Here is a 26,082-nt window from a genome sequence, read left to right as displayed (position 1 = left end):
AAGAGTTACAAGACTATATAGTTTATAAGACTTTAGGATATTAGACTAAATCAGAATTAATCCCCTGTATATATCCTAAAGGTTAAAATTTTATCACGTCTTAACTTTTAGCTATTGTTTTCTTGTATATCCTCATGATTAAGGCTAATAAGTGTTAAAAACATCTAACGTATTGAGGATTTTAACAATTTAATTTCTAGTTATGGTATGTATTTCTATAGGTTGTCTCTTTTTATCTATACTTGAGAGTGATTTTTATTATTTTCAATGGAACCCAGATAATAATTGCAGTACCTGTTTTACATTTCCCCAACTAATTAATTATAAGCAGTTGAAGGCTAGAATTTAGGGTGAAGGGGAAGAGATAAAGGACACATTCAGCAATTATAGTTGTTTAAGTGTTTTAGCTTAATTTGTTCTAAGGAGAATTTAGTCATGATTTCCTTCTTGTTCTTTGATGTTACTCAGCGTAGTCTATTCCATTCAAATTCCCTCATTTTACAGAAATCTTTAAACACTTTTTAAAATAAATTAAGTTCACTGCTAAATCTTAGCAAAGTATCAGGCTATAGAAACTTTGAATAATGTCTACTCATATTTATTGAGCCCCTACAACATGGAAGGTCTGGGTGGAATAATAACTAGGCAGATCTTAAATCTCAAGTAGTAAGAGGGTATATACTAAGGAATATAAGGAATGCTGGCCGGTAGACATACTTTAAAACTCCTTATATTGCTAGATATATTTTCCAAAAAGCTGTGCTCTTTGAAGGGAAGAATGATTTTTGCTAAGTTAATGTGCGGCCCAAATACATAGAAAATTGTTGGGAATACACAGCAGGGAAAAAATAGATTACGCAAGGGAAATAGTAGCATTTTAATGTTCTAAAAAGGATAATTTCTTAAAAACTAAGCAAAGTTAATGAAATTCAGTTTTATGAAATATGGCCCGTTTGGGGACTGTTTTTATTATTACATAACATGCCCCATTACATACCTTCAAATTTTATTTCACCCAAGATTCTGCCAAAATACTTCAATTTTCTACATTTATCTTAGCAGGAACACTCCTTTCTACCTGAGATAGCTATACTGACATTTCACAAGATACCCAAAACAAAACATCATCTACTTTGCCTTCCATAAATTATTCAATTCCTTTGATTGCTGGAAAACTTTAGGATAACATAAAGAAGGTGTTCATCAGTTTGTTCAATGAAAGAAAACTAAAATCAAAACCATTTCCTGCAGCTGGCCACAATTTCAAATCATCTCTGAATCATATAAACTCGATTAAGGTCACAAACATGCTCTCTTCCTGGGAACTTCAACAAGCAGTAATCCTCGTCATCAAATAATGACTCTCTTCCCCTCTCTTCTCAACAGGAAAACCCAGCACCAAACAAGAATCCATGGGACACTTTCAAAAACCCCAGTGAATACCAACATTACACCACAATCAATGTCTTAGATACAGAGGCAAAGGATGCTTTGGAACTGAGGCCAGCAGAATGGGAGAAGTGTCTGAATTTGCCTCTGGACGTGCAAGAGGGTGACTTTCAAACAGAAGTTTAGCAAAATCAGAATGGACTGAGGTGGATGTAAAACAATTTATTGCACTGACACTTAAGACTTGGGAAGCCTGACATTTCTATCTGGACCATGTGACTATCCTATGGACCTTCATGTGCCAATGTCAGTGGTGTTTGCATATGGTAACTTCTCACTAGTCAGGCTAGTGGAGAGAGGACCAGGTGTACAGTTCTGACCATCCTGTGTTGTAAGTACCCGTGGAATGGATTTGTAAGGTAATCTTTATAGATAAACCTCAAGCAACGATTCATGTTGTAACCGCTTCATATGGTTTAGTTTTCAAAAAACTTCACCATGAAGCACAATGTATATATTTATGCAGTTTTTAAAGTTTATAACAGTCTGTTTGGCCATTACTACACTTTTTACTTTATAATATAAAAGCAAAGTTTTTGTCATTAAATGAATGTTTGTTGAGCTACATTCTTCATTGCTTTAAATGCAATAAAGTAATAATCTCACTTTTATATGAATAATATATTTCACATCTTTATTATTGCAGTTTTCTCTAGAAAGCTCTGAGTAGCTTTCTCTGCTGCAACTGTGTATAAAATATTTAAAATGTTGTATGGTGTAAATAAACTTTTGTCTACATATCAGTTTTTTAGTGCATTTTATTTTGGATTTGTTGAACAGAAATTTACATATTTATAAAGAAGTTTTTTTTTCAATACAGATACTGAAAATGTATTCACAGTTTTAATAGCATACCGTTATTACTCCTTTGAGGCTAATGATTTCTCAAATGTAATAGTAGGTTTGTATAGTGCTTCTGTATTTTCTACTCAAGCATCCTTTGGAACAATGTAACGTGTAAATGGGGCTTGTCAGAAATCTGCCATCATAGTCTTACGTAAATATTATGGGTTTTTTTTCTATCTTGTGGCAAAAAGACAACTACTAGTAGAAAACAGTAAGTTGCCATACAAAAAATAATACAGGGAAAATGTTTATTTATTATAAGTAAGTAATGCAGTCCATTGCATGTTTCACAAAACTACTTGTACTGTAGTTCTTCATAGCATATAAAAAAATGAACTTTATTCAGGATTTTTAAAAAAAAATCTTCTCTGTATATTCTGTAGCAGAAGGAAAAGGGGAGTGGATGTATTATTTGGTAGATGCTTTCTCTCTGGTGTGAAAAGTGGGAAGTCTGAGGTGAGCTGGTCCCTAGTGCCCTCTGCAGTGGAAAGCCACACCGGTGAGGTCTCCTACTCTCTCAAAGCCTCATTAAAGGAAACACGGTGCAAAGGATTTCAGCAATTTTGTCATCCTTTTAATGGATGATACGATTGCATCTTTCAATCTAAGGGAAGTATAGGGAGTGGAAAGGAGATTAGGGTCTTCAAAACAACTCCTAGAATGTTTAAATTAGTTTTGTTGTTAAACCTAAGCTGCATGGTCTTGTGTGGTCTGTCAGAAACTCAAGTGAGCTGGCTCCAGCTACCCATGACCTGGGGGACCCAGCCCTGCAGGCCATGAGTCCAGGCAGAAACAAAGGTGCTTCAATGCTCGCTCAAGTGCACCACGAAGCTAGAGCCTTAAAAACCGCCCAGCTCAGGCTGAACTGTCAGATACTTATAATGTTCTCAATGTAAAGATGTTAAAAATATATTTTTAACCAGATTTTAAAAATAAAAGCAACATCAGAATATAACATAACTAAGGAGTGATTTTTCTATAGAATAAACTTCATGCTAATTGTAATTGTAATATTAAATGTTTATTAAATTTATAAGATGACTTTCTGGTGATAGGAATATTGAGTAAATTTCTCTCTCATTCTCTTTCAATATCCATGTATCTATAAGTACATACATATGCATATATGTATGTATATGCGTGAATATATATATACAGCTACATATGTATGTGTGTATATATACATATACATATATATACAGATGCTTAGCTCCATCTCAGTAACCTATAGAGTGAATGAAAACCATGTAGGCAGTTTCCTATTTCAAACTGTAAAATCTTGACTGGAAAAAAAAAAAACCCTCAATAAGCATATATTTATTTGAAAACAAATTCTATGTTTAAAAACCAAATTCAATATATTAGACTAATATTTCTTGTAAAACTACAATAGTCACTGCCATAAAATAAAATCTTCTATTTTTTTCACTTCTATTTTTCTCTAGTTCTAGTAACTCAATATCAGATTATTATATGAAAGCTAAGCAGAAATTGCATACTTGAAAATGTTTGTTAGGGGGTAACATTTTTGTTACTCTAAGAGGGATGCCAAGTTGTAGTGGTGCTTTTCATTTGTTTTTTAATCTATAAGGAAAACAATGCAGGCAGGTCAATAAGTACCAAGGAATCAATCATAATTTCAAAGAAGCTCTCATTTTAGTTCCACTTCTTAACAAGTTTCCTCTGCACATGAACATACTCGTACTCTGCCAAAGCTGACTTGCAGCCATCCTCTCTAACAAACAGTCCTGGGCAGCTCTCTCTGAGCCCACTGCACTCACAACCTGCCAAGAACTTTGTGCCCTTGGACTGGTAGTCCTTCCCCTCCCCCACATCTAAATTTTATCTGTGCTTCAAGGTCCACCTCATATTTCATCTTCATGAAGTTTTTCATGATTTTCCAAGCTAGAAGTAATTTCTCCTGTGAACTCTTATGGCAATGCTTCTGTACCTCTCTTAGGACTTTTAAAAAAAACTTCTACCGTGTTATTTATACACATTTCTGATATCCTCTGGTGGACTGTAAGTGCCTGGAGGGCAGGATTCATGTCTGATCCATTTTTGTATCTCTTAAGGGACCTAGCACAATAATGTTCACACAATAAATGTTTGTTGAATTATTCGTGGAATTTATTTTAGTATTGCTTATAGTCATGCATTCACAGCAAGTCACACATTCAAAAGTGTTTATTGAGTAACTATTACGTATTTACTTGTTTGTTAAGAGAATATAGGGCCTCTGTTTTAGGGAGCTCACAGTCTACTAAAGATGGAAAATACAAATGTGAGAGTAATAATAATATTTAAATATTATAAGCTCTTATTACCCTATATTGTCTTTTTGCCCTCAAGATTACCACATGACACAAGAATTATCTTACAGAAATGGAGACTCAGAAGAGGTTAAGCAATCTAAGATCACCATAAGTAAATGACAGACCCAATATTAGAGCCCCCATCCTCTTACTTCTACTCTGGGGTCATTCCCATGATACCATGAAGTTTCTACTGTTCCTTCTAGCTTATTAAGTCCCCAAATCAAATAACCACAAATTCCATGGAGATGTTTTTCAGGCTAGTAGTAGAGGCATAAAACTGAAAACATGCATCATCAGCTGCCATGGGGGTGGTGAGGACAGTAGCTAATTGTAGCAGAAAAGCATGGCTGATCAAAATAGCAAGTGATCTTAAATAGATTTGGTCTATTGTGCATTGTGTGATTCTATTTGCACCACTTTATCTTTCAAATCCTCTTCAAATGTAATTGCTGTTTCGCTAGTTTTGTGATTATTTGCACATATGCAACAGGAGACAGAAGAGCGAGGCCAACCTGAATTTTCAGATTGGCTTCAGACACTCTAAAAACATACAGCCACAATTGTAAAAAGTTGCAGTCAGTAAATCACTGCTTCAGAAAATTTAGATTGCAAATTTTAAATCATTCTCAGCTTCTTAGAAAATGTTTACTAATTTTAAGTTTTTTTGTTATCTATGTCAAAATCAATTCATCATTAAATTCTACAAATTTATATTACTTCATTGAAGAATATGAAAAGAAATATGTCTCCAGCATGTCAATCTGCACAAAGTTTTCTATGATAACAAAATCATCTTCCCCTGACACACCTCTATAGTTCAGTTCATAGCTGGGGTAGTAACAGCAGAACTGAGAACTCTAACTAATGTTAGAGATAGAAGAAATTTTGTCAGCCAATGAAAACGGCAATTATATTCAGGGGTCAAAAAAATCCAGACGTAGGTAAGGAGAGACTTCATTTGAAAAAACTATAGCAATGAGGCAAAAGGACTATTGCAATAGGAAGAACACTCCAACTATAAAATCTACAAGCATCCCAGATGCCAGGCAGAAAGAGCTTTTCTTTCATAGGGAAGAGTCAACAAGACTAGAAAGAATCGGGTGTGGGAGAGTGAGGTGAGCAAAGGTCTGAGCAAGTGGTTGAACAGGAAGTGTCTTTGTAGCCAGCCAACTGTGGGAGAGATGGTTAGGGGAGATTGTTCAACCTTCCAGTGCTTAGCTCATCTCCCAATACTTGTTTAAACTCAAGGATGGGCCAGAGTTCAGAGGCCTGGGGAAAGCAAGACACCTAACAAGTTTGGTGAAGTTAAGTTAGCATACAGTATTTTGTTCAGATTGGTCAGTGGGGACAAACCATTCACTTAAGAATTTCTGAGACAAAGGACAGGAATTTCAAGGGTCTGTGTCTGACTTTGTCATAAGTATACAAGAGGTTCACCTGAGAGTCTTATCCAAGGTCAGAAGGGTGGTTCCTTTGCAGTAAGTTGTTTCCTAGAACTCGAAAGGGTGCGGGGATTTCCGGACTATTGCTGTTTTCCAAGGGCATAGGGCTCAGGTAAAATTCAACACTGTCATAGGGGAAGAAACTAAGCCTACTGGAATGAGAAGACTTTTTCAAAAATTAATGTGCAGCCAGCAGTGATTAATAGAAAGGATTTTCTAATATTAAACAATAGCTATGCCTCTTTTTTTTTTTTTTTTTAAAGATTTATCTATTCATCTGAGAGAGAGCATGTGAGCAAGGAGAGAGAGAAAAAATCCTCAAGCAGATTCCCACTGAGCACGGAATCTCATGGAGGGCTCAATCACAGGACCCTGAGATCATGACCTGAGCCAAAACGGAGTCAAATGCTCAACCAACTGAGCCACCCAGGTGCCCCAACAAAGCTATAACTCTTTAAACAAAAATAATTCCAAAGTGAAAATGGTAAATATTCTAAGCTAGAGAACATTTAATTTTCTTTAATCTGAGCTTACCAATCCTCTCTTGGTTTGGATTCCTGCCTGTACATTTATACCATACAACTTGCTAGTCACAGGGGCCAGGGGCCTAGAGTGAAGAAGCCAGCTGTCTGAAGTTAAGCTGAGGGGAATATTTTGACCTTCTTGGTCACAGGTAAACTAATAGATTAACACCTGAAAACCAGCTAAATTGATAAGATGCATCTATGAGTTTAACCCACTAGAATCACCTCAAAACACCTGGCCAGATACATCTAGCTTTTCTTACATAAAGACAAACAATTCATGGTGAAAGTGATTCTTCTGATAGCAACCACCTATATAAAAGGCGTAAAAGCCTTTTGAGGGGTGTCTTTTGAGTACAACTTCCTCCTCACCAAAACCACGAAACTGCAGTAAGAGGGCCAGCTCGCTTTTAATAAGTAGTTTTCAACCAAAGAAAAGAGTCACAAAGATTGGAATTGAAGGTCAGAATTTCAATTCCTATTCTTTTAACCAGTTCAGAGTTTTGTCAACTTTCCAGATGAATGCCTAGCATTACCTAGTATCTCTTTTTCTCTCAAATCTGGAATTTCATTTCTAAAATTCAGAGTATTTTATATAGACACTGGAAAATAATTTTAGGTAGTAAGTATATTGTGCTTTATTCTGAAGTAGAGTCAAGGTGTTTATAAAAATATATACAGTATTCAACAAATATTTAGAACCAGTCACCATCTAGATATTGTATTAGGAGGTGATGATTCAACAGCAAACAAAATTTGGTCCCTATTTTCAAGGGACTTAGCATCTTTGGAGACATACAGACCAACAAACAATTACAAAAACTTGATAGATTTATAAGGAAAAGAAAGCATGTAATGGGAATATTTGGAAAAGACACTGATATAAATAAATTAATAAATAAATTACTTAAAATGAACAAAGACAATCAAGGTGACACAGAGACTAATTTAGTACCTGAAATGTATGCCTCAAGGTCCTAGACTCCTGTCTGGAGCTGTGCCAAATGATGGCTCTGAGCTTCCCAATAACTAATGTACACATAGAAACTGCAATTAGTTACATAGTTTGTAGTGTGCGTAAGATAAAAGCCAACATTTCCTCTACAGAAGCAGAAGACCAGCCAAGAACTGCCTCTCACAAAACCTCATGCTGAATTACATATAGAATTCTTTATCAACAACATCCTTATAAAACCTCTGAGCTCTACAAAGGTATTTCTTATGTCCTTTGTTGAACTGTAATGTGATGGTTAATTTATATCTCAACTTGATTTTAGATCACAGTATCAGATATTGGTCAAACACCAATGTAGGTGTCATTGTGAAGTATTTTGTAGGTGAGATTAACATTTAACTCAGTAGACTTTGAGTAAAGCGGATTACACTCCGTAATGTGGGTGGTGAGCCTCACAAAATGAGGCCTTCAGAGGAAAAGGCTGACTTTCCCCAAGGAAGAAGAAATTCTTCCTCCATACTATCTTCAGACTAGAGCTGCAACATCAACTTTTCAATGGGTCTCCAGCTGCTAGCCTGCCCTCCAGATTTCAGACTTGCCAGACCCACAATCACATGACTCAATTCCTTAAATCTATGTGTACACACACACACACACACACACACACACACACACACACACACATATACACATACATCCTATTGGTTCTGCTTCTTTGGAGAACCCTAATACAAGTAAATACTTAATACCCAAATACAATCACCAAAAACATTTTTTCAAGAGTCAAAACACTGTGCTTCAAGTACAAAGCTATCCCATGATCTGGCTGAATAAAAAAAAGAAAGAAAGAAAAGAAAAGGAGAACATTGTACTTTAAGAAATTACCCATGAATATGATTTCTCAAAACAGAGGTTTTGGTAATAATTTTAAGCTTTTCTGAGTGCTTATGAAACTTTATAAATATTTATAAATATTCATTTAATTCTCAGAATTAGCCTATAAAGCAAGTTCTATCATTATTTCCATTTTACAAATAAAGAAACTGAAGTCCATAACTTTGCCAATTTCACACAAGGCAGTAAATGGCAAAGCCAAGATTCATCCCCACAGTTTAGGCCCAGTCTAAGCTCCGAATAATTCTGCTGAAAACTGAATAGTTTTTTGGCAGTAGAAAGTTCAAGGTTAAACTCGCTGGCAAGTATTTGGGATGATATAAGGGCAGATCTGTAGGATGAAGGAGAGAAGGATGGGTATCCAGAGGACCACTCCCCCTCACACAGAATAGTACTGAAGAAGAACCACCAAGAACTTGCTCAGAACACAGAGTTAGGTTTGGTTCAACACAAGGACATATGAGAGGCTGAGATCCCAAAGTTCTACATCATGGGGCATCAAAAAGATGACTTTTGTTTAGAGAATATTATCAATTGATTATTGAACCATATTATGTTCATTAAAGTATTTTCTAAAGTTTGGTATGTATGGAAAATCTAACTTTGAAGTGATTTAATTTTCCAGTGATTCTTATAGGATAAACTGGCTTCAAAATATAACCCAAGGTAACAAATTAGTATTAATGAGTCAATTATATATTTACTAAAAAATTGCAATTAGGGCTTTGAAATTGTGCATTGAAAGTCATGCTTGCAGATAATGATCACTTCAGAGGTTGACATATCGCTTACGGCCATATTATTTCATGACCATAAAGTCATATTATGAGGGGGCACTACAGGAGATTAATTATGTCTTTCTGTTCTGTAAGTTGGGGAGGAGAGATAGTAAGGAAGTGGTATCAAGTCATTAATGTGAAGAAGGAGCTAGGACACAGACTGGTTTTGTCCCACTGTAAATTCTCTGAGCTTTGGAGAGACAATTACCACGAATTTTGACTCTCAAGGTAAAATTAAGACATAGGTTATATATAAGCATCATTAGCCAGAGAATCATAAAGGTAAATAAAAGCTACAAATAGTCTCAGGATTTATGTTTTTATCCTCTCATAGAATTCCCGTCGAAGTGAAAAAGAGCATAACAACTATCAAAGGAAGATTAGCTGTGTGTCCAAAACTTACTAGAATTCTCTCGATTAGTGGCCCAGGAAGACCAGACTTATGACATTTTCCCTGTAGCAAACTGTCATGAATTTTGGACAAAATGTCTAGGAACTAATATTTCTAATTATGGGAGGAGTAGCATGTTGTTCTTAAAATAATTATGCCAATAATTTTCTTCAGCATTAACTCAGGGCCGGACTAATAATTGTGATGATACAAATGTCAAATTGGCCAGGTATATTTACACATATAGTTTCCTATTGTTACAGATTTATAATGCATAGTTGTCATTTGAATTATATAACCAAACTAATTTGAATAGCTTTAGATATATTTCAGTACAAATTCTGACCGTCTAATGTCTTTAAATAAGAAGTGCTAAATACATTCTCAGTGATTCTCATGTCTGAGCCTGGATGGAGGGCCTGGGGATGGTCCAGGGCTTTTACATGGTGGCTCTTTTCCCATTTTCCCTTTCATGGGAGCAGAGGGAAATTGAGCACTGGAAGGAAGTGACCTTTTGCTGCCTAACTTTCCCAGTGACCCAAGGATCAGGAAATCAGAATCAAGAATGGAGCGAATTCATGGCAGGGCCTCCTCCTCCCTCAGAATCCAGCCATCTTATCACTTCAGAAGACAGATTCAGCTCCCACCCTTCCCCAAAATCACTCTGAACAGATAATCTCCACGATGAAGCTGTTCTACTAAGGACTTTTCTTTGCTCTGTTTTAAAACAGGATTTGGGAGTGTAGCCAGCTTTCCGTCTACTATCCATTTCCTTTTGACTTCCAGAGTTCCTTGGACCCAACCTCCAGACAGATAAGCCATATCAAATGGCCCATTTGATGGGAGACTTGGGATAGAGCACTTTATTTGCACAATCTCATTCTTGATCATTCATCAGACAGGTGACCACTGGACCCACTTTTCCTCATGGGGAGGTGGGAAGCTATAGCCTGCCACTTAACCGGGCTTTGTATTGAAGCTCCCCAATTACTATCATACTATCATAGCACTTTTTTGCTGCTCTGGGTCCTCATTTGCGGGGAAGCTCATTTGCCAAACTACCTTAAAGAAGGAAACATGAAGGTGCATATGAAACTGTACTGAGCCTGAATGACATAGAGTGGAGCTTGGGATGGAACACCACGCTCAGTGTGGGCTGAGTGCTTTTCTTTTGCCACCAAAAAGCACAGAGGAACAGTCCAAAATGACCTCTATGCCTGCCAAGTTTGGCAGCAAATAGAGAGCCCTTCACAGAAATCCATTCTATGGCCTCCTGAACAGGAACCAGGCATTTGTCATCAGCACAGTTTCTTTGATCAACATCATTGATCTAATGAAAAACCTTATTAGGCTTTTAAAAAAACACTCGAATTGTAATTAGGGTTGTGGTCTTTTTTCTGAATCATTTTTATGAAGGTATCAGAAGAGAATCATATCCTAGAGATGGTTTTGTATATTTTTTAAAATAATTCTATAAGTGCTTTTGTGGAATAGCCAAGAAATTATTAATAACCACATTGTATTCAGATTTCTGAGGAACCCAAGCAGAGACCCTCTGCCTGTGTTTACCCGACATGTTTTCTGGGACATCTCAGAGCTGAAGTTGCACATCTTTTCTGTTGACATCGACATTATGACAACCATGTGTTTATATAGCCGGATGCTATCCCTTGTCCACAATTTCAAATGCTTCACTTCACCACAGCTGTGCAGAGACCTTCCTGACCCTCTTTTAATTAGTATAATTAACTTCCAATGTTATAATTCTAGCATGGTAGATATTTTTCGGGATTTATCGTTTGACACTCAGAAAGAAAAATCTTTGAAAATTATTTTGTTAGAAGAAATCTTGCTTCCTTTATTCATCTAAGAAAATCTAGTAGGCATTTACAGGCATCTGCCTAGTTCTGCATCATATTCTGGCAAAATTGTATATATTCATATACCTTCTGGTCAAGCAAGGGCTGCCCCAGAAATCCTTGCTATGTTGAGGGCAAAGGAGGCTGAGCAATCCATTCTACTTCTTACTCACAACTACATATGCAGAAATTGAAGCCATTTAGAAATGACTCCCTTTTTCCTAAGTTTCAATTTACACTCACATAAGCCTAGGTATTTCAAATTTCTACACGTCAAAGTTTTTCTGCTGATAAAAAAATTTATAAAAAGTCAAGTGGAAAAGAAGCATTCAAAAATATAGAGAATGAACATCAATTTACTACTCTCTATGGTGATCACTTTTTTTCAGCAATAAATAGATTAAAAACATGATCATTATTTTTAGCAGTTGGTGGACGGGGGAGCAGAGAGAAAGAGGGTCAGGGAGAAGGTGAAAGGGAGAAAGAATGAAAATGAGAATTGATAGGTAAACTGAGAGAAATACAAAAGGCATATGTAAAAAGCAACTTGGCAGACAAGGAAACAAATGTGTGCTTCTCTGCTAGCCAGAAGCATTTAAGACTCATGGGGATTATGAAGCATCTAGTACTTGGGGGAAACACTGTGCAAAAAAGAAAGGCCAAGAAGCATTTTAAGTTGAGTAAATGGCAAGGCACGGCAGACTTTGAAAGGGAAAGAATAGTAGATAAGATGCAGATGAGATATGGAGAGACCAACAGGGTTATTCAGCTACAGGGTACTTTGTAAAGACTGGTTTCCAGGAGTTTTCCAGTTGTGTTCCAGTTGTTGCTATGAACAATGAAGCTTAATTTCTTTTCCAATACAGGTTTTTTACCTATGTGTCTAGGGAAAGTTGGATCTCCAGTAAATCGTATAAAGTCATAGGGGAAATATATTTATGGTACCACAGAAATATTGTAACTAGAGAAATTAATGCTGTTTTTTAACCTGCTTAAAACCCATATTTATATTTTACCAAAGTACTGATAAAGATTAAGAGTAACATTCTTTATCTTCAAGAGTTCATTCAGCTTCAGGTATTGACTGGTGGTAAAAACAAATGCTAACTATTCCCAGAGGTCCAAAGGAACAACTGTCCTGATTACTTATGGTTAAGAGATGAGAATCTATTGGATAAGAAAATGTGGCAGAGGAGAAGAAAAGAAGAAGAGGAAAAGCAGGAGGAGGCATTTGTCCATGGATATAATTATTTTTCTAGTTGTATAGGAAGTAGGACAGCAAAGTAGGACTGTTAATAATCTTACTACCTGAAGGAGAGAGTGTTGAATCTGATGTCTTGAGGTCTACTCTAACCTAAAGAATCTGTGATTCCAATGAAAGATTTTGACTCAGAAAATGTAGAATACTGGGATTATTCATATTAGCAAAATACATGAAGATAATGTTGGGAAAATATATGTCTGTAAAGAAGCCATGTATTTCATGGCAAAAGTTTCTGGAACATGAATCCCTCTTCCTGGATGCCGCCTTATTACCAGCCCATGCCTTGTAAGTGATATAAAAGTGTTCCATGCTTCTGTCTGAGGGGAGAAGTTCATGCCTCATTTTACTATTTGTTAAGGAAGCCTTTGAAAATTTACAACATTTTCTGCTTTAACAACATTTTTAGCAAATTGAGTTTGTTTTAAATTTGAGTATAGTTAACATACAATGTTACATTAGTATCAGGTGTACGACTTAGTGATTTGACAAGTTTATACATTATGCTATGTTCACAAGTATAGCTACCATCTGTCCCATTATATATACCACATCAACAAAACAAAGGAAAAAATCATATGATAATCTCAGTAGATGCAGAAAAAGCATTTGACAAGATTCAACATCCATTCATGACAACAACCCTTAAAGTGGGATTAGAAGAAATATACCTCAACTTAATAAAGGCCATATATGAAAAACCAACAGCTAACATCATACTCAATGGTGAAAAACTGAGAGCTTTTCTTCTAAGAGGAGGAACAAGACAAGGACGTCCACTCTCACCATGTTTATTCAACATAGTACTATAAGTCCTAGCCACAGCAATCAGTCAAGAAAAAGAAATAATAGGCATCCATATTGGTAAAAAGAGGTTAAACTGTCACTATTTGCAGACAACATGATACTATACATAGAAAATCCTAAAGACTCCACCAAAAAACTACTAGAAGTAATAAATGAATTAAGGAAATTTGTAGGATACAAAATACCCAGAAATCAATAACGTTTCTATACAGTAATAATGAAGTAGCAGAAACAGAAATTAAGAAAACAATCTCATTTATAACTGCACCACAAGGAATAAAATATCTGGGGGTGGGCCACCTGGGTGGCTCAGTTGGTTAAGTGTCTGCCTTCGGCTCAGGTCATGATCCCAGGACCCTGGGATGGAGCCCCACATCAGGCTCCCTGCTGAGCAAGGAGTCTGCTTCTCCTTCTACCTGCTGCTCCCCCAGCTTGTGCTCTCTCTCAGTCTCTCTCTCTCTCTCTCAAATAAATAAATAAAAATCTTAAAAAAAAATAAACTTAACCAAAGAGGTGAAAGACCTGTACTCTGAAAACTATAAAACACTGATGAAAGAAACTAAAGATGACAAAAATGGAAAGATATTCCATGCTCATGGACTGGAAGAATAAATATTGTTAAGATGTCCGTATCACCCAAATTAATGTATAGATTCAGTACAATCTCTATCATAATACCAATAGCATTTTTCACAAAACCAGAACAAATAATACTAAAATTTATATGGAAACACAGAAAACCCTGAATAGCCAAGCAGCCCTGAGAAAGAAGAACAAAACTGGAGGTATCACAATACCAGATTTCAAGATATACTGCAAAGCTGTAGTAATCATAACAGTATATTACTGGCACAAAAATAGACACATAGATCAATGGAACAGAATAGAGATCCCAGAAATAAACCCATGATTATATAGTCAATTAATCTATGACAAAGAAGGCAAATTTTTGTTTTTAATGAAAGTGAAATCATGAATGTTCCCAAACTCTATTGAAAGAAAAGAGAAGAAAGTTAGCATTTTCTGTCCATCATTGCATACCACATCACAGAACACAGGATGGAGTCCATTGCTGTTTTGGTAACAAAACCTAGTTACATAATATGATAGGAAATGTCATATAAAAATGCTTTCTTTCTCCAGGGAGTGTAAGAGGTATTGAAATATACAGTAAGATTGACCTGGCCCAGTATAAAAACACACCAGCAGCACTAATTTACTCCTTTTTCTGAGAATAAAGAAATCTTTTTCTTTTCTCACTAGGATAACAAAAGCAATTAAGGCCAAGTTATTAAAAAGTAGATTATCAGCTTGGAGACTCATTTCCTGATGTAATCAGTAAAACTAAAAGGGTATTTTGGGATGTCAATGGGAAGAATTTGAAGTGAAATATATCACTAATATTGGTTGGTAAGAAGATACACAAACCCTTGTGAGGTATAGTCACTTATTTATTTTGCCTTATCTATAAAAGGTCTTTTCTCCCTTTAATTCCAAGCTGAATCTGGCTTCTCAAATCGGTTTTTCTAACATAAAGTAATAGCGTTCAGTAAATGACTATTTTTTACCTAAAGTCAGCTCCTGCTGAATTGGGCCTGGCCTAATTTGACTTTCTCCTCTGCAGAGCTTTGACACTCAGCAGGGTCTTAACAGCAATCTCCAAACCTTTCCTAACCCTGAGCCTGAGCCTCACCTTGCCTACCATTCCAAGTCTGGGAACATTCTAGAAAAGCTTCTCCAGTGCAGTGGTTAACCCTAGGTTCTCCACACACAATGGAACATTTGCAAAGTATGCAGCAATATCCTGTTTTAATGACCTCAGAGTTTGGTCCATTATTTCTAAAAGAAGTACAAGGATCACTTATTCTTTAGAAAAAGAACATTGTACAAAATGAAAAATTGGCCAATGTTTACTTGAAAATACATCTATAAGTAGACTTATTAGACCTTGAACTGCTAAAGTAATATGGAAAATTCCCTTCAGTTCTCTACTGTCCCACAATGAAAGCTGGTGAGGACTTTTAAAAATGTTATCTAACCATGTAATAATAATTATTAAGATAGCTTCAATCTCACTCCTTCCATATAAAAAACATACCACTTTACCTGCATTCTAGACTTTTCTGGAACACTTCAAAAGATTTTCAGATAATAGAATTTTTTTTTACCATAACTGAATGTTTGAAGTTTACAAAGAAGACAGATATTTGAATTAAATTATTAAGGTGGAACAGGGATTGTATTCAGATACTGTGAGTATAATGTCACTGTCAAGAGCACTGAGTATGTGAGAATAGATAACTATCACAAAGTAATTTAGTTCTCTGGCAAAGCATTAAGAAAAATTCGCCCTTTACAAAATGGTCTTCATTTGGCAAGTTGCTTTTCAGCAAATGGTTGAAGTTAGAGCTTCATAGATATTGTTTGACCACAATTTTGTGATAAGTGTGGGCCCAAATTTAATTCCCCAATTTCCAAAAGAAAACAAATACGTTAATTAACTCAAAATGCTAGCTTCACTACTTATTCTAGAACAAAAACTTTCCATGCCATGTACCCAAGTTCCCCTTATCATCACTCAAGTATTTGAAAAAATAAGAAGGAAAACATGCTGACAAGAAAATTGCTTCTGAATTATACTATAGAAAGAAAGATATTTTTAAAAAGTTAAAGGATAATTAAAGGGTAAAAAAAATTCTGGCACATTGGTTCAAATTCCTGCTTTGCTTCAGCCTTGGAGTCAACACACACCTGTGTCCTGGGTGTTTGATCCATATGAAGCCATATAGAATACCTGGAGCTGTGATTGCCAAGAGTGACGGGGACTTGTGTCATGATTTGCTCAATTCACAAACCATTTTCAGGTTTCTTAACGATCAAAAAGTTCCTCTTATACCTAAAGAACCTTAAAATATCCCTTCCTTTGTGCATCATCAAAAGAGAGCCAACATTTCTTGCACTGAGTTCTCAGTGGATGGAAGGAAAGGGCTGAAGGGCTATGAAGAGGGGCAATCATCCCTAGGTATCCTACAGGGGTCCCAAATATTCTTGTGCTCAAGACCTCTATACATTCTTAAAAATTATTGACTATCCCAAAAAACTTTTCTTTATAAAAAATTCAAAATATACAAATATGGAAATGTAGAGTGCTATTTTTAAGTTTTATTCATTTATTTTTAAATGGCAAGATTATACCCATAACCTATTAACATAAATAATGTATTTTAGGAGCAAATCCATTTCCTAAAACCAAATAAAATCTAGTGAGGAGAATAGCACTGTTTTACATTTTTTATAGATTTCTTGAATACCTGGCTAAATAGAACCTGGATTCTCATGTCTGTTTCTATATTTAATGTATTATGGTATGTTGTTTCGTTGAAATATATGAAGAAAACCAGGTTCCACTCACACATGTAATTGGAAAAGGGAGGAGTCTTTTGATAATCCTTTTAGATAATTCTGTATGTTCTTTGATACTACAAAAATGTGGCAGCAGGATTATCTTAGAAGTTAGCTGAAATGTCAAATTTGAAACCATATTAATAAATTTTTCATGTTCTTTTACATTAAAATCCATTGGTCTATCTTGTACTTTGAATGGATCTTGTACTCTGCACAATTTTGTAATATCACACTTTGATCATCTGGAAAATATCAGTTGAGTTATACAGATCTTCCAAATGTTAAACACTTTATTTATAAAATATCAAAAAGTCACATTCATGCATATCAGTATCCTCCAATCTCATCAAAAAAGTCTTTAAGTATTGGGAAGTATATGAAGCTTGTGGTGGCATACACAAGTTTTCCAAAATTCTAATTTTCATTTAAAAACTCAAATTTTATCATTGACAACAAATACTGTCAATTGGTTTCTTTGAAGGGGCCAAGTCACTTCAGTTTCAAGAGGGTATCTTCTAAATACCCAAGGGGAGTGCATATTTGTAATTTACTCTGTCAAGTAAATATATTGCTCCATGAAATAAGTAGCTCATTCAGTTTATAACTCTATTGCAAAGTGGTTTTTCCTGAGACAACCATAGTATTTCAGCAGACAGCAGAGGTGCTTTATCTGTACTTCCTGTTTTATCATACACGGTACTAAAAGGACTGGTAGTCAAGGGTTGAAATTTAGTACAATTAACAATTTTTACTGATTCATTAATGCCATTTTATGTGAAACTGGCTTTGTGCCATGCTTTGTTTTTGTTTTTGTTGTTTTGTACTGAGAATGCTTTGCAGTGAAGAACAACACAGTGACTTTTAGTAAAGTTCAATGCCACGCTGCTTTTTTTTTTTTTTAAGATTTTATTTATTTATTTGACACAGAGAGAGAGAGAGAGTGAGCGAGCACACAAGCAGGATCTAGCCCCACATCAGACTCCGCACCCAGTGCAGTGTCTGCTTGAGATTCTCTCCCTCTCCCTCTGCCCCTCTCTCCACTCGTGTGTGCTCTCCCTCTCTCTCAAATAAATGAATAAATCATAAAAAAGAAAAGAAAAGAAAAAGGCAAATAGTGTCTTGGTATTATTGTGAAAGCAGCTTTGAATTTGTGGGCTCCCTAAAAGGATCCTGGGGACCCTTAGAACCCAGGCACCACACACTGAGAACCGCCAGAGCAGCAGAACCTTCACAGAAATCAAATGATAAAGAGAATGTATAGTATACAGATCAACTGTGAATAGCACTTACATGGTTCTAGTAATGGAATCATTGATGTTGATATAAATAAAATTATAACTATGTTGGGAAAAGGGGAGGGGTGAAATGTGTGTTGATGGTGGGTAAGGTGAGGTGAAAGTTAAACCACGTCATTGAAAATGGGAAGAAACAATCACTTAAAAACAAAAAAATCAAAATTAACAATATTACTATTTTATAAAATATGCTTAATAACAATAGAAACTGCTACAAAAGTTGTAAACTGTTGTCCTGACTTGCAATGTTCTACGTGGTTTACTCCTCCCTTACCCACCTATTCTCATCTCTTCCTCTACCTTTTGCTGACTGTTTCAGCCATACCAGCTTCCCACGCTTCCTAGTACCCACAATTCATCGCTGCCTGCTTCTTTGTTCTGTGCTGTCAGCTCCGCCTGGACCACAATCTGCCCAGATATCTGCACACCTTTTTTATTATTTTTTTAAATTTAAATTCAATTAATTAACATATGATTAACATAATTAACATATAATGTATTATTAGTTTCAGAGGTAGAGTTCAGTGATTCATGAGTCTTATATAACACCCAGTGTTCATTACAACACGTGCCCTCTTTAATGTCCATCACCCAGTTACCCCATCCCCCCAACCCCCAGCAATCCTCAGTTTGTTTCCTATGCTTAAGAATCTCTTATGGTTTGTCTCCCTCTCTGATTTCATCTTGTTTTATTTTTCCCTCCCTTCCCTTATGATCCTCTGTTTTGTTTCTTAAATTCCACATATGAGAGAGATATCTGCACACCTTAACCACTCCTTCCCTTGGGTCTTTCTCAACAAGGACCATCTTGGAATTCTGTCTGCAATTCCTTCCCATGCTCAGGATTCCCTTTCCCTTACTCTGCTTTCTCCCCCACAGCTCCTACCACACACATACTATATAATTTACTTGTTTATTATATGTACTGTTTTTTGTCTGTGTCTCCCTGGTCTGATAGAAGTCTATGTAGACAGGGAATTTTGTCTAATTATTCACTTATGTATCCCAAGCACCTAGAGCAGTGTGTAGCTTATACAAGTTGCTTAATACATATATGTTGAATATATGCTTGAATGAAGAACAGGAAATGGTGAGGCGTAACAGGTAAGAGTCTGCTATTTCTCATAAGAAGCCTTATAGACTAAAAAAAAAAAAAAAGAAAGAATCCTTATAGACTATGGACTCTGAGAGACTATGGACTCTGAGAAACAAACTGAGGGTTCTAGAGGGGAAGGGGGTGGGGGGATGGGTTAGCCCGGGGATGGGTATGAAAGAGGGCACATACTGAATGGAGCACTGGGTGTTATACACAAACAGTGAATCATGGAACACTACATCAAAAATTAATGATGTAATGTATGGTGACTAACATAATAAAATAAAATTAAAAAAAAAAAAAAGAAAAGAAAGCAATTCCACTTACAATGGCACCCAAAACAGTAAAAGAGTTAGGCATAAATTCATTCAAGGAGAAGCAAGACTTGTATACTGAAAAGCATAAAATATTGCTGCAAGAGATTAAAGACCAAATGGGGAAAAAAAAAAAACTGTACGCACGCATTGGAAGATTTAATGTAGTTCATATGGCAATACTACTCAAAGGGATCTACAGATTCAATACAATTCTATCAAAATTCTTTCCTCTGCATTTTCTAAATTCTGTCAATCCCTTACAGTACATTTCCTTTCAGACATTGTATTTTCATCTCTTAAAGATAGAGAGGGTCTTGTTTATATTTTCTATTTATCTGTTTAACATTTTCAACTGATGGAAAACAGTTATAATAAAAGTTTCAATATCCTTAAAAAAAAAAAAAGAAGCCTTATAGAACCATTTGACTTTTCAACTCGGTATATGTTACTTTAATAAACACAAAAGACAGACCCTGAATAGCCAAAGCAATCTTAAGAAAGAACAAAGCTAGAGACATCATACTTTCAGATTTCAAACTATACTACAAACCTATAGTAATCAAAAGAGTATGGTACTCTGAAAAACAAACTGAGGGTTCTAGAGGGGAGGGGGTTGGGAGGATGGGTTAGCCTGGTGATGGGTATTAAAGAGGGCACGTTCTGCATGGAGCACTGGGGTTATACACAAACAATGAATCATGGAACACTACATCAAAAACTAATGATACAATGTATGGCGATTAACATAACAATAAAAATTTAAAAAAAAATCACAAATCACAGTGCATTCACAAGCCTGTCATGACCTTTCCAATAGTTAATGTAAAAAGGAGATGGAATTTCACCAAAATAAGGGGGAACTTTCTGACAGATCTAAGGAAAAAATAAAGAAAAATAATTTAAAAAAAAAAAACAACAGTATGGTACTGGCACAAAAACAGACACATAGATCAATGGAACCAGATAGAGAGCCTAGAAATAAACCTATATTTATATGGTCAACTAATCAACAGAGGAGGCAAGAATATACAATGGAGAAAAGGTAGTCTCTTCAATAAATGGTGCTGGGAAAACTGGACAGCTACATGCAAAAGAATGAAACTTGACCATTTTCTCATACCATACACAAACTCAAAATGGATTAAAGACCTAAATGTGAGACCTGAAACCGTAAAACTCCTAAAAGAAAACATAGGCTGTAAACTCTCGAACACTGGTCTTAGCAGTGTTTTTTTTTTTTTATCTTTCTCCTCAGATAAGGGAAACAAAAACAAAAATAAACAATTGGGACTACATCAAACTAAAAAGCTTTTGCACAGCAAACAAAACCATCAACAAAACAAAAAGGCAATCCACTGAATGGGAGACAATATTTTAAAATGATGTCCAATAAAGAGTTAATATAAGAATGTTAAGGAACTCCTACAATTCAAAACCAAAAAAAACAAAAACAAAAACAAAAAAACACAGAAAACAAAAAACAATCTGACTTAAAAATGGACAGAGAACTTGAAACGACATTTTCCCAAAGACATATGGTTGTCCAACAGACATATAAAAAGATGTTCAACATCGCTAATCATCAGGAACATGCAAATCAAAGCAACAATGAGATATCACCTCATATCTGTCAGAATGACTAGTATCAAAAAGACAAGAAATAATGAGTGTTGGTGAAGATATGGAGGAAAAAGAACTTTTATGCCCTCTTGGTGGGAATATAAATTGGTGCAGCCACTATGGAAAACAGTATAGAAGTTCCTCAAAAAGTTCACAATAGAAATACTGTACAAGCCAGCAATTCTACTCTGGCTACTTATCTAAAGAAAATGAAAACACTAATTTGTAAAGATATATGCACCCCTATATTCATTGAAGAATTATTTACAATAGCCAAGATATGGAAGCAACCTAAATGTCTATTGATATATGAATGGATAAAGAAGATGTGAGATAAGATGTGAGAATGGATAAAGAAGATATATATATATTTATAAAATATTACTCAGCCATAAAAAAGAATTAAATCTTGCCATTTGTGACAACATGAATGGATGGTCCAAGAGGATATTATGCTAAAGCAAAATAAGTCAGAGAGATAGACAAATACTATATGATTTCACTTATGTGTGGAATCTAAAAAGTAAAACAAAGAGAACAGAAACGGACTCCTAAACACAGAAGGTGGTTGTCAGAAGGAAGGGGGAGTGGAGGTTGGGCAAAAAAGGTACAAAATCAAGAGGTACAAACTTGCAGTTATAAATAAAGGCACCGGGATATAAAGCATAGCAGAGGAAATCTATTCAGTAATACTGTAATAATTTTATATGGTGACAGATGGTAACTATATTTATCATGGTGAGCATTTTGTAATGTATATAAATGGCAAATCACTATGTGGTACACCTGAAACTAACATAATATTGTATGTCAACTTCAATTAAAAAATAAAAGACAAATTTATAGAAAGAAATATATAACCAAATAATGTCAGAATTAGTAGAAAATATAAAATATGAATTTGGGAGCTACGAGAGAAAGGAGGACAGAACAGGAGCTGAGGGGAAGAGTCAGGAGTTTTAAGAAAGGCGGAGAGGACATGGCAGGAGCAGCTGGAAGTCATGGTGGGAGAACGTGGGATTGAAAGCCCCATGGGAAAGCAGGGCAGAGTCTATAGCATTGCTCTGACCCTTATGGCAACTTGGCACAACTCAGAAGGAAAAACACCCTTTTCCTGGGTGGAGGCATACCCACACAGGGCACATTGCTTGGCAAGCAAGGCTTGCACTAGATTTCAGTCACCTCCCACCTACTTGACCAAGTGTTCTTGTGCAGGAAAAATCCTGCACAAATGATCCGAAGCAGCCCTGATAGCTAAGTCCTAGGGGAAGTCTGTGATAACAAGATCCATTCTTCTCACCCTCCTTAGGCCCTGAGAATGTGTCTCTAGCAGCTCTAGCCCAGTAAGATCACAGCTTCCTCCTAGAACAAAGCTTAAAAAAATAGAGGGCAAGGAGATGCAAAATGACCAGTCTCAGACCCATATGTGTTTTAATAGAAGGAGACAGATACTAAAAATGAGGAGGTTTGAAGGTGAAAAGGTAAAAGATCAATATCATGGGGAGAAAAACTGCACAGAAAGTGAAGACTTGTGATGAAAACAAGTATAAATATATGGTGGCAGGTGCTTTCCTGTTTTAATAGAAGGGAAAGAATTTGAGAGTAGGGAGCAGAAGGGGACAGAAACAGAGACAGTCAAAGGACAAAGAGAGGGCACAAAAGAAGCTTCACAATTTGGCTTCATATCAGCTCTGTTTACCATCAGCTGCCTGTGGCCAAGTAAAAGCTGCAACAGACGTGCTGTTGCCTGCAGGTACACAAAGCCCAGTCCAAGCACACACTGCTGTTGCCGCCTCCCCAGGGTTAGATTTGCTTTAACCTCACCTATGTCGTCACAAAAATGCATCAGTCCTAAAGGACTTATATAGCCATCAATTCAGTCAACAAACAGAATTGTCTCCTATGTGCCAGGAACTGCTCTGAGAGCTGGGGACACAATGGTGAAAACAAATATGATCCCAGACCTTGTGGAGCTTGTAGTGTTGTGAGGAAGAGAAGTGCTAGTACACAGTCCCGTGAGAGCACGTAAGAGGAGGATCTGACCTGGTTGTAGACTTCATGAACACATCCATAAATGATAATAACTGAGCATTAATCTGATGAGGAGGTGTTACATGTTATGTGGGTGAAAAGCAGAAGGTGGGGAGATCAGCATAGGCAAAGTCCTTGTGGTGAAAGGGTAAGACAGAGAATGAAGTTCCAAATAAGGCATGTGCTGAAGAATACACAAGAGTTTGAGGCTTAGCAATGGCAACACCAAATGGAGCACTGGAGATTATTTTATGGAACTCTTTAGCTGAAGGAAAAATGAGGAACTTTGAAGTATTTTAAACAAGAGAGTGATGTGTTCTGATCTGCCTTTGAAAACATTGCTCTGGACAGAACTAGAGAATGGGCTGGGTGGGGGCAGTTGGGAAAGACAAATCAGGATGTGGCAAAGTAGGTGAAAGGTGACAGTCATCTGAGATAAAATGGGTGCTGAAAAGAGGGAGAAAAGTGATTGGATTTAAGTGTTAGGTGGTAAAGTCAGAAGAACATAGATTGGGTTGGGTATGTGGAAGGAGGAAAAGAAAGGTATCAAAAATGGCTACTGATGTCCAGATTCTGCAACCAGATGGATGTCAGTGACAATCTCTGAATAGACAACACCTGAAGAAAGTCTGACGGTGGAGAGAGGAAAGAGGGGCTGTAGAGCATGAATTTAATTTGGGGCTTGTTAAATTTGAGAAGGCTTTGGGATATTCAACAGAAGATGTCGGCTAGGGGGATGAGTAGTGAGTGTACAACTGAGAGGAAATATTTGCACCGCAGAAATACATGTGTGGACAATGTGCCCATAGGTGTCAATTGAACCTATAGGGTAGGTGTCACCTCCAAGAGAGTAAAGATAGTCAGGAGATACGACCTAGTAACTGTGACCTCGAACATAATAAAGGGGTAGAGGAAGGAGAGCCCTAATACCGTCAGAGGCAAAACAGCCAAAGAAGGAAGAAATAGTGGGATGTTGGACAGGGCTATTCCATATAACAATTTTATTTGAAAACTATTTTTCCATGTAGGAATGGGAGTGCACAGGAGACACAGAACCTACAAGTGTGATTTTTAAAGTTGTTCTTCTCTCATGACTTGTTCTCCAGTGTTTACCAAATCCAAACAGGAATTACTTCGTCTCAGACATCATAAATCATCAACAACTTAATATAAAGATCAAGAGACTCTCACTCACCTCCAATGTCCCTGACTCCTATAAAGGACTGACTGAACTGTGCTGAGGAGAGCAGAGACTGACCTATCCAAGAACACCCTGTGGTGAGCTAAGAAGCAATTATGAAGCTGGGCAGCTAATGGAAAAAAGTGTAAGACTGGAAAAAAAAAATTGCATTCAAGTTCAAGAGAACAAGGCTGTTTCAAATCAATCCTAAATAAACTGTATCTCTGATAAGTAGAAAACGAATTCAGGAAAGACAATATGGCAAAGATAGCTGGTTACCTGCCAGAAACCCATTCTTCTTCTCTTTCTTAAACAAAGCTTAGATTTTTAATCGGTCAAAGGACTACATTTCTCAGCCTCTCTCGCAGCTGTGTGTGGCCATGGGCTGTATACAGAAGTCCTGTATTGCATGGGACTTCTAAAACATCTCTCTAAAAGGAAAGATCACCTTTCTTACTCCATCCTGTTGGCTGTAATGCCAACGTGGAGGCTGTTACTAACAGTCGTCATGGGCGGTGAAAGCACAAAAGAGCAGCAAGAGAGAAGGTAGATGAGTCCCTGCTGACTCGACCCACAGTCAGAGTCCTGGCCTGCCACCAGACATCCTTTCACTTGTGAGAAATACCTCTCGATAGGGTAGGCATTGTTTTGATGGGCTTCTGGTATATGCAACTGGACCTGGTCCTAAACAGCTTTAAGTGATGACCCGAGAAAGGTAAAATCCACGTGAGGCTTTAAGGGTGAGGACAGGTAGCAGAAATTAGGAGTTTAACAGAATAATGTTCTGAAGGAACATTAAATAGATTCAAAGAAAGACTCCATTCTCTGTAAAATTAATCAGCTTTGGAGTGTGAAATTTAATATAGGTAGATCAAAGAACTTTTGTGTTACACATCCTTTTTAATTTGTGTTCCAGGTTTTGAACTTATTTTCCTGTAACATTTCCTATTTCATAACGTAGAGTTGAGATCGCTTCTAAGATTAGTAAAAAATCAGAATTTAAATTTCAGAAGAGGCATAAGGAGATGGCGATAGAGCACCCAGCCCTTTAAATGGACACGAGCCTCGGGGAACAGACAAACGGTTTGTAGAAATGCTGAAGAACAAGCAGCAGTGAACTCAGAGCCTCTTGGTGTATTCACCGAGGGATAACAGAGGCCGGGAAATGTGTCGGGGTGAGATGGGCAAACATCCCAGGAATTCCAAAAACTATAGATCAGTGAGCTTAACATCCATCTGAGGCAGAAGTCTAGAATAGATTATTAAATGAATGGCCTATGAGCATTTTAAGGAAAAAGGAGTAGAATTGATGACCCCCAACTACCAGAGTAAAATTTCCTTCTTATTCTCATCTGCCAGTTATTCTCTTCCTTATGTACTGTTGTTCACCAGGAGACCATCATCAAGTCTGCTGGCTCCACATGTGCCTCACTGGGATAACTCATATACATTCATTGCTTTAAGTACGACTATTCTTGGGGAGTCAACAAGACAGTGAAACCCCAGAAGTAGAAGAGATTGCAAAGCATGTTAATACAATTATACAGGAAGCATTATAGTGTGTAAATATCAAATATCAGTGAGGGGAACTGTTTCTAATTTGGACACAAATG

General features: G+C 36.5%; 1 protein-coding gene across 4 annotated transcripts in view; it reads left to right on the top strand.

Annotated features, from left to right (window-relative positions):
• The window catches only part of ADGRB3 (adhesion G protein-coupled receptor B3), a 708,772-nt gene extending 705,522 nt beyond the window's left edge, over positions 1-3,250 (top strand). For all 4 annotated transcript variants that reach the window (XM_032409546.1, XM_032409548.1, XM_032409550.1 and 1 more), the window contains one exon: positions 1,387-3,250. In XM_032409546.1, coding sequence (XP_032265437.1) covers positions 1,387-1,575 — 189 coding nt within the window. In that variant the 3' untranslated portion in view covers positions 1,576-3,250. The remainder of the gene's footprint in view (positions 1-1,386) is intronic.
• The last annotated feature ends 22,832 nt before the right edge of the window (positions 3,251-26,082 follow it).

Source organism: Phoca vitulina, unplaced genomic scaffold (assembly GCF_004348235.1).
Source record: "Phoca vitulina isolate PV1807 unplaced genomic scaffold, GSC_HSeal_1.0 scaffold11, whole genome shotgun sequence".
Taxonomy (NCBI): Eukaryota; Metazoa; Chordata; class Mammalia; order Carnivora; family Phocidae; genus Phoca; species Phoca vitulina.
Note: the sequence above shows the minus strand (reverse complement) of the source record. Positions and strands in the feature narration are given on the sequence as shown.